At 41.4% G+C, this 10,396-nt stretch overlaps 1 protein-coding gene across 6 annotated transcripts in view; it reads left to right on the plus strand.

Annotated features, from left to right (window-relative positions):
- The window catches only part of SLC44A3 (solute carrier family 44 member 3), an 879,170-nt gene extending 869,153 nt beyond the window's left edge, over positions 1–10,017 (plus strand). For all 6 annotated transcript variants that reach the window (XM_078641256.1, XM_078641253.1, XM_078641270.1 and 3 more), the window contains one exon: positions 9,753–10,017. In XM_078641256.1, the coding sequence (XP_078497382.1) occupies positions 9,753–9,854 (102 nt within the window). In that variant the 3' untranslated portion in view covers positions 9,855–10,017. The remainder of the gene's footprint in view (positions 1–9,752) is intronic.
- The last annotated feature ends 379 nt before the right edge of the window (positions 10,018–10,396 follow it).

The following is a 10,396-nucleotide window of genomic DNA, read 5'->3' on the forward strand; positions in this document are numbered from 1 at the left end:
CCTCATATTCCGAGTTTTCTTTTGAATAATATCAAGTCAGTGGTTTTTTGCATCGAATTCCTTCTGTATCTATATTCAACCTACATTTTATCCTAGTACATTTCGAAAGATGGAACGTGTGAAAACATTTTAGGGGAAAATTACTGGGGGTTCGGTATTTACCTGATAACTCCGAATTCGATCACTGCACCAATTCATGTTTGGCCATAGATAAAAATGTACTCTTCTTCACCAACCCCTAATAATTAATGCAATACAGTAATTGCTTAGAGGCAGTGGTTTAGCAAGGAGAAGCAGTCCGCCTCAGGCCGCACGAGTTTTGGGGTAGTGGCCTCCCTCCTTCCCCGCTCTTACCTGTGGCACGCCAACCCTCCTTCTCCTCCCCCTCCCCCCCCTGACTTTTACACATGGCCGCAGGGACCGCCATAGGCGGCAACTAGTCTAGCTACGCCACTCCTTAGAGAATGTTGAAGCTCCAAGATAGTCTAGACTTCTTTTGAAAAACGTACCTAAGAATCCTTTGCTTCTTGACAGCCATCTTCAATAATGTAAATTCCTTTTATTTTGTATTTTGGCCCTTTCAATGATAGTGACATGGCTTTGTGAAGCTGCTCTCGCCAAACTAACTTAAATAAAAATAAGAAATATATTTAGCTCCTTTCAGGAAGACATTTACTATTAAAACAAAATCCTAAAAGGTATGAATTCCATTTTGCAGGGTAATTCTTGCTATATGTAACAACACTTTGCATAGAATGTAGTGCCACATAACTTTCCAAATATTCTATTGTAATGTAATTGTTGGTTCAAGTACAGACCAATGTAAGCAGTCTTCAAACCAGAAAATTATTACTGGACTTAAAACTAGACAGATAACGCAGAGAACATGGTACTGCGATATGACCACTTTGGGGTTTCTGACATCACAAGAACTATTAATGATAACATACATTTAGAAAAAAGAAAAAAGAAGTCTCCAAGCAGGAATGACTCAAATAATCAGTATACTTGTCTCTATTATCCACCAAGGCCAACTAGGACTTATGTTGACTTTTTGTGAAGGCCCCATTCTCTCTCCATTTGTATTGAAATTTTCTCTCGCTTTTAGCTTTTCTTATTTAAAGCTTTAGGCAGGTGGTGAGATGTCATGCATGTATATAGGAAGATTTGCTATACCGGAGACCAAGCATGCATGGCCACCCGTCCATTATTAGTCTTGCCATTTGCTCCGAACAGCCTGCTGTGCCCCATTCATCCATTTGTCCGGAGTTCCTCTTTCTCCACTGCTGCTGAGGTCCAGCGTTACATCTCTAATTTAAACAACTTCACTGCTTCAATTCTTGGCACTTCAGGAATTTTCGTTATACACAGTGAATTGATGACTCTAGCTCCACACATGGGCTGCTTGTGTTTTTCAGAGAGCAAACACTGACTGCTGTCTGTAACGATAGCTGGGTGCAGGTCCTTGGACCACATTTTCTCATAAGACATTTAACTTTCAATTTATTGTCGGGATCCACCCAACAGAAGTGTTCAGTTGCCGCCAAGCGACAGCAACCCGCTGTGTCCAGGGGGTGGGCACCCCAGGACATAGCAGGAGCCAGCCCTGGGGAGATGGTGGTCCCCAGGGCCGTACATGGCCCAGGAGGGGGATGGGCAGCTCCCCTCCCATTATTACAGACATGGCCCTGGGGAGCTGTTGGTCCCCGGAGGAGTCATGGAGGGGGTTACACACGGCCCCCCTCTTTTTTACTTATAAAGCCCTGGGGAGGTGGTGGTCCCTGGGGCTCTTAGAACCACAGGAGGAGGCTGCGCAGTGCTCCTCCATTAAAAAAAAGACTTGGCCAGGCCTGGGGAGGTGGCAGTCCCCCAGGCCAAGTTGGTCCATGGGGAGGGTGGCCTCATGTGCCCGCCCCCCCTTATTTAAAAAAACAAAAGCCTCCAGATCTGGCTCATCTGCAGTCCTTCTTTTTTTGCCATGGATTTACGGCTAAAGTACAAAATAAAATGCTTTATTGCCCTAGCTAGGTCTCAGGATTGGCTAGACCCCAGCACGAGAGGTAGAGGGTCAGGTAATTCCTGCCATTCACCCTTTTCTTTTTTTTAAACATTTTTTCTGGGACGCGGCTGAAGTGGAGTCCCAAGATGGCTACCAACACTTCCTGGTTGAAGTGTTAGCAGCCATTCAGATATCAGCATGAGATCAAGAGGGTTTGGGGAGACTTTACTTCCCTAGATATACAAATTTAGATTTCCCTTAATATCTCAAAAACTACTTTAAAGATGTACGCCAATACACAAAAAGGTTGCTTTCTGGACCAATAGCTAACTTTCTGTCAAATTTGGTGTTATTCCATTCAGCGGTGCGGGCTGTGTCTAAAATTAACATGGGGAACGCACATTGTTTGAACTTGCCCCTTTTATTCGACACCCGCTTGCCTGATCACCCCAAAGCTTTCCATTTCGTGAAAATTCGTCCAACGGCCACAAAAATATGGGCAAGTCAAAAAAGCTTTTCCGAGTATGAAATCTACATAGATCTGTGTGTGTTTTCACTATATATTTAGTCCATTACAGAGTGGCGGTAGTCACTGTAGTTATAGTTAGGATTTCCAGGTATAGGAATTCCTCAGAATTTGGGTACATATAACTTTACTCCCATTGGATGAATCGCCACAAAACGTTCCGGACCTATAGCTTTTTCTACATTGGTGGTGGATGGAAAATTTCATAGTGATTGGTCTAGGGGTTGTACAAACACAAAAGGGAGATGCCAAAATGCGTTTTTCCACCAATGCATTTTCTATAGACTTTTTTAATCTTGTGTATAACGAAAACACCAGGACAAGTTCAGCATATTTTATTGGAGCCCAGCTTACGGTGTATACCCTGTGAAAATAGTCAATGGACTCCGTCTACCCATGTGTACCGCTGACTTGTGCCATGCGTGGAATAATGATTAGAGCCAAATCTAGAATTCACCTGACTTTGTAGGGGTCGCTCTCCGGCTCCTGCCTAAAATATGGATTTGTGCACACAATAGCAAGAACTGCCATTGGGCACCACGTCCCTCCTCCCACTGGGCCTTGCCTAAATGCAAGTGGTCTCAACATGGAGCCCTCTTTATTATTATCAGTTCTTTGTCTTTTGCTTTTCTGCTGATTGGTTTATTGGTGAAATGTGGGAGTGCTGCTGCCACTCTCATTTCAGTGGCATTCTGATAGTATGTGTGTATCACACTCACTTACTTAAGATGCTGTTTGAGATGCTTCTGACATAACATGATACTTCTGAAGCGGTCACATTGAGTCTTGCTATTTTACCACTACTCCCTCTTTTTGTCTTATACATTTCTGTCTGTCACCGAGTCATGCTTTCAGTGCATGCAGGTCTTAATGCTGTCATGCCTTGCAACTTGCGCTCTTGTGACCGCCAGTGAGTGCTGCAGCTAGACTGTCAGTTTCTGCTGCTGTCAATCTCAGTGCTGTCATCCAATGGTGATACAGCTTTAAGTCCTTCTGCTACCACCTCTCCAGTCTTGGTTGCAGCAGACAAACACCAAATTCAGTAGGTGGATGTTTTGGATGGATAGCCGGGTCTGGTGGCTTAGTGGACAAATCCGTTTCTTGTAGTGGCCTGTGTTTGACCTCATGTTCACAGGTTCGAATCCTGGCGGGTCCACGCAACCTTTTAGCCTACTGAGGTCGATAAAATGAGTACCATTGAGTTGGGTAACAATAAACATCTGTTATTCAGCGCCAAGATATTCTTCTGGGTGAATGTGCACTTTACAAGTACCCGTGTTATGGTATGTGTGAAACATAAAGCCTGTGATACCAGGTCAACTTCAAGGGTACAGTAGGAGGGATTTCCTTCAGCAGCTTTAGGCTCCAATCATAGTTCATCAGCAGACAAAAGTTCAAAGGTGTAAACACTTCCCTAGACTGCTAGCTATTACTTCCATCTTCCTGCAAGAGATCATCAGGTATCTGTTCAGGTGGAGGAACATGAGCTCCACGCAGGTGTTGTCCACCAGCTGGACCTACAGCATCCCATTGTCAGGGATGCAGCAGGTCCATGGGCATGCTTAGGCGTTCCGACATACATGGGTCTATGCCCAGGCGCCCATCTGGTTATCTTCATATCTCTCAATCTATTCCTGCAGCAGTGTCTTGTGCTGTAGATGCTCACCAGTATAAGATGTATTCTATTTTTCCCCACAGCTGCTTGATAAAAGCGGCTGACAACATTATTTACCATAATGAATTTCTGGTGCAGCATGTGCACTTTTAAATTTTGGCATCTTTAGCTAAGCCACTTTCGTTCAGAGAAAAAGAACATGCAACTAAATGCAAGTTTGGCCTAGGTATCTGTTGGCCTATTTGAAAGATATTTAACCTGCAGCTCAAAACAGTAACTGGCTTTATAGTTATAAATTGCAATATTGCCGCTTTCATGTCACAGCATTGCATAGCATTTCAATAAAGGGCCAAAAACTGAAAAAAGATTCATCAACCTTTTATATATTATCATAACATTTTATGTGATAGAAAATATCACAGCTAAACAAAAGGTACTCATTATCTGGACTATGATCTCCGTTCCACCTGATAGGTACAATGGAGATGCATCACTATTAATAAACCATTACCTTGTTGCTAAATACGTAAATATTAATGCTATATATCATGTTACACTTTAACCCATTGTGCATCTGCACATAGACCAACCTGAAGCTTAAATGAGAGATCACGTAATCAAGGTGCAACCCCTGTATAATAACTAAATACCACAATAATTTGCATTCGATCTACTCATTAGACAGCACGGGGAACACAGCATAATGCATATAAAAAAAGAATATAAGTGTTCACAAGGGTTGGTAATGGTAAACTTTTTTGGGGAATTTTCTTTTACATTAAGTAAGGAAGATGATGTGGTGTAGTGACTAAGTCAACCTGGGGACCTGGTTTTGAATTCACAGTAGCACTTCACTAGAAATTGTGCAGTTCTAGGCAAATCACTTAATCTGTTATAATGGTGTAATTGTGTGTAACTGAATAATTCAAAGATTTAAACCCTCACTTTATGTATGCAGTCTCATTCCCCAAAATGTACAACACTCCGTACTCCCTAGCTAAGTCTCCATTACATACATGCTTTATGTTGTTTAGCTATCCCGCTTAGTCCACTTTGTAAATACCCCTTCCTTTTGAGCGGTTTGTGAACCCACTCATTTTATGATACTCCGATAGAAGCCCCATATAATTTTCTTTATATCAGTACACATTCTACACCTTTAATACAGTTCTTAAAAATCTACTTCTTGATGTCTGTGGGAGCACTTTCTTGTGTTTATTAGGCGATCCAGCCTGCACATCTTTTAGTTTCATGGAAAGTTTTGTTTGGTGTGTGTCTTACATTGCTTTTAGTATGAAAAGACACCTTTCAAAAAGGCTTCACTGCTTTCTTTTCTATGTGTTAGATATCCACTCAGACACAAGACTCTCCTTCTTCCAAACATCTTGCTAGCACCCAATTCTCACAGGTCTGGTGGAACTCTCGAAACTCCAGCATTGCTTAGTGTTTGAGTGGCAAATATTGGCAAAGCCATTAAAATAGATCTGGAATTAATGTGCTGAAGCATGAACATACAGACATGCACAAATGCTGTTTGCTTGCGTTAGCACATTAAAGCCAGACATATTGGCAATGTGTGCTCTCATACTGGCTCTGAGGGCGCCTCAGCACGAATCGCGTGCAGTGGTAGCCCCACCACTGTAGCTTGAAGTACTAGCCCTCCCCTCCGATGTTTAGCTCTAGTTGCGCCCTTGCCCACACCCATCCATCACAGGCATCACTGGCCAGGTGACCACATCAATAAAAAGGGCCTGAGTGCACATTCTCAATTCAACTAACCGACTAACATATCATCCACCACTCAAATCACTTTCATATTTTACTATACTAATTCAACACTAATTCTTTAATGGGTTCTGGAGTAGCTTGCTTCTCGCCAAATAAGCCCATTAACACCCCAACAGGGGTGACAAGCACTATATAAATGCAAACCTTTTTCCCTCCGATATCCTTCTCAATCCAAATTACTGAATAATATCCACCACTAAAATTATTTTCATATTTCACTATACTAATTCACCACTAATCCATATGGGTTCCGGAGTAGAGTGCTAATCACCAAAAAAGTGCTTTAACACCCCATTAGGGGTAACCAGCCCTAAATAAATGCAAACCTTTTTTCCCTCTTCTATCCCTCTGCAATCCTTCTCAATCCAAATAACTGAATAATATCCACCACTCAAATTACCTTCATATTTCACTATACTAAATCACCACTAATCATTTATGGGTTCTGGAGTAGCATACTACTCGTAAAAAAAAAGAAACGCTTCAACACCCCCATCAGGGGTAACAAGCGCTATATAAATGAAAACCTTTCTCCCTCTTCTATCCCTCCGCTATCCTTCTGTGAATCCAAGTAACTGACTAACCTATCCACCACTCAAATTACTTTCATATTTCACTATACTAATTCAACACTAATCCTTCTTGGGTTCCAGAGTAGCGTGCTAATCACCGAAAAAGCGATTTGACACCTCGTCAGGGATAGTAAGCGCTATATACATGAATTACAATACAATACAATACCAATACATGTTCATAGCTAGTTATGCACTAGAACACCAGTGCCTAAAGAGGATGGGTGGGGCCATGAGCATGACACAATATTTGTGGGGGAAGCCACATATTAATGCCATATGGGAAAGCCACCACTATAAAAGGTGCCCTGTTTGTCAAAAGCGGCAAAGCATATTCCCACCAAAGGAAAAAATCCTTCTGCAAATACATTTCTTGCCATGTTTTTCTTTCTTATCTTGTTTTGTGGCAGGAGCCATAACCCTATGAAGTCGAGTTTATCCTGCCTTTGCTTATCCAGGCTTCTGTCTTTTCATATCCCAGCATGGTAGACGACATTAGCCAGAAGATATATGCCCGAGTGCTGCTGGGCCGACTACAGAGCTGGATGGAGGAGTATAGTATTCTTACAGCCTTATTCATCAACGGGCCGTTTTGCGAGCCCCTAATAGCGATTCATAGCGAATCGCTATTAAGGACTCGCAAAACGGTATTCATGTAGGAATTGCTAAATAAATAGCGATTCCTACACATTCCTTATTTGCGAGTAGCAAATTGCTAATCGCAAATAAGGAATAACTCCCCATTCATTCCTATGGGCCAAAAGGCCCATAGGAATGAATGGGGAGTATTCCTTATTTGCGATTAGCAATTAGCTAATCGCAAATAAGATAGCGATTTAAAGGGTGCCAGGGGTGTCCTGTAGCACCCCTTAAATGCAAATTGAAACAGGTGTTGCGCACACACATGTCCAAAGGACATGTGTGTGTGCAACATGCAACTTAGAAAAATGCTTTTAAAAGCATTTTTCTAAGTTTTTGCTATTTACCGAGAGGTCTGACCTCTCGGTAAATAGCGGCCCAAAATTGCATTTTCGCAATTTTAAAATGCTTCATGAATTGCATTTAAGGAATCTCAAATAGAGATTCCTTAAATTCAATTCTTCGCAAAAATTGCACTCGCAAAAGGCAAGATTCTGAGAATCTTGCCCTTTGCGAGTGCAATTTAGCTTGATGAATCAGGCGGTTAGTCCCTAACAGGCTGGTTATAGAGCAAGGATGTCCACAATAGATCAAATTTGTAGGTTACAACTATTGCATTGAAAGACAGTGTACATAGAGGGTGGCAGCCTCTATTTGATCTTTATTGACCTAAAATCAGCATTCGATTTGGTGCCCAGGGAAAAATTGTGGGGCATTTTGTTAAACTTGTGGGCCCCTCCGTATCTCTGTTACCAGCTGAAATGACTCCACAAATGTAACTTTGCCAAAATTAGGTATGGTAAAAATGGTGAGCTTACGGATTCCATACCCATAGACAGAGGTGTACGCCAAGGTTGAGTGTTGACCCCGACCCTCTTTTGCCTTTTTATCAATGGCCTATTGGAGGCCTTGATTGCAGGGAGGGATATATATGCCGACAGGCTGGCGAATCGCAAGGTACCAGCATTGATGTTCGCCGATGATACCCTCCTGCTATCAAAGTCTCCTATGGGAATTCAGAGGGCCCTAGATGCCTTCTATCTTTTATGCAAAAACAGGGGGTTACAGATCCATTTTCAGAAAACCAAATATATGGTATTCAATGCAGGTAACAGTACTCTGTTAAATCCACTAGAGAGAGTGACCTTTTTTGAATATCTGGGATTCACGCTCACTGAAAAAATGGACTGGGGCTTACATATTAAGAAGGCAAATCTAAAGTTGGCCCAGACAACAGGGGGTTTAGCAAAGGTACACAGGAATTGTATCCACAAAACTGTTGGACCGGTGGTGGAAATCTACAAAGCACAAGCCAGGGGTGCAGTCTTGTATGGGACCGAAATCTGGGGCCACCAGGCACCTGACTCTCTATCTAAAATTGAGAATTCCTTTGCCAGGCAATTATTGGGTCTCCCCATAAGCACACAGCTTACACCGCTTCGTATGGATCTTGGGGCCAGACCAATTGCAGAACACGTTGCTCTCAGACACCTTGTATTCTGGTGACTCCTATGGAGCACCCCAGAATTGGCTGCATATAGAGAAGAGTTGAAGGAAGTGTTGAGCCTACAGGGAGTGAGCAAAACCCCATGGCTGGCCTTTATTAAAAACACTTTAGCAGCAATGGGAATGGGTGATCTGTGGGTTAATGTTGAAGAAAATTGCCTAATAACATCTAGGAAGGCTTTGATAGAGAGTTACAGGGAGTACAAACTCAGCCGAATGCAGGGGAGTTTTGCAACTGGTGCATTGACTGCAGTGTTTTTAGAGATAAAAAATCAATATAGGTTAGAGCCTGCCCTCGACGATATTCAGCCAGCCCTTGCCAAAAGCCTTTATGTACAGTTCAGGTATGGGGTACTTTCATTACGTGCTTTTACAAACAGCTGATGGGGTACACCAACCTTGGGATGCCCGGCATGTAACGATGCACATGAGACGGATTATCATGTATTATTCTTCTGCCAGGGGTATAAGAAGGCGAGACACCGATGGTTATTGCAGTTATGCAGAAATCTTGGAACAAAGCACTGCACACAGGCTTTTAGGACACTAAAATATGACACTAACATGCCTTTTGCTATTCAGTTTCCCGTTTTTTATTTTCCATGTGGTGTGTACGTCGAGCTATTTTAAAGCTAGGTCTTGCCTGATTTGGTCACCTTATTCTATCATTGCGCCTGGTGCTTTTCAAGCTGATTTTGTAATATTTTATTGGTGCAAGTTTGTATCTTCTATTTTTAATTGAATTTTATATAATAATACTGTAATGCACATGCTCTTTATGACGTTATTTGTATTTCGAGCAATGGACGTTTTATTAGTAATTTTGAATGAATGGACTGTGCTGTATTTTTTTATCTGTGCTTTTATGGTCTTAATGGCCGAAATAAAGAACTCTTGACTGACTGACTGACATTACATGCAGAAAGATCTTTTTTTTGGTTTTTTTCTGTTTTTATCCTCATCCTGCCCACATGCCATTTACTAAATGTCTATCTCCAGACGACCTTGGCTGTAAGTTCAATCCTAGTTATAAGCAAACAATGAAGTGACTTATACTCCTCCTGATAAATGTTCTTTATTATTCAAGTGAAGGTTTCTGTTTTGCAGACGTTGTTTCACCAAAGCAGTAACAGAGCCAAGAAAATACAAAATGAAAAATCCACGAATCACGCCGACATGACAGAAATGCAGCCGATGAAAGCAGAATGACCTTCTACAAGCACATTTTTGTCATTGAGATACATAAGTGTTCACAAAGTTTGACTTTTAAATATATTTTTGTAGTTTTTAAAATATTTCTATTCGTCCAGATGTTAAACCCCACCTTATGTGTTTACACCGCTAATAAATGACACTGCCGTGCTGGTTTTAATCATGCAGTTATGATGATTTTATTGAAGCCAAATGTGCTTGTGACTTCTGGTCAAAATGAGGGCCTGTTTTCGGATAAAAATTAATACAAAAATGTATGCCACAAACTTTACATCATAAGTACTCTGTAAACGCCCCATCCATGAGTCGTTATTTGAATGCAAGTTCCACAATTGGTTCATACTTTGCTGTTGTGTTGGTAAGTCTGAGAAGGTTAGTTTTTAACCCTACAATGTTAAGGCAGTTTCCAAAATAGTATATAATCTTAGAGGTGTAGAAAATCTTTCTTTGTATGTTTTAAAATACTGTTGATTCCTTTCATCCACATTGGCAAATTAACGAAAAGAATATATATATATATATATATATATATATATATA

This window comes from Lissotriton helveticus, chromosome 1_1 (genome assembly GCF_964261635.1).
Source record: "Lissotriton helveticus chromosome 1_1, aLisHel1.1, whole genome shotgun sequence".
NCBI classification, from domain to species: domain Eukaryota; kingdom Metazoa; phylum Chordata; class Amphibia; order Caudata; family Salamandridae; genus Lissotriton; species Lissotriton helveticus.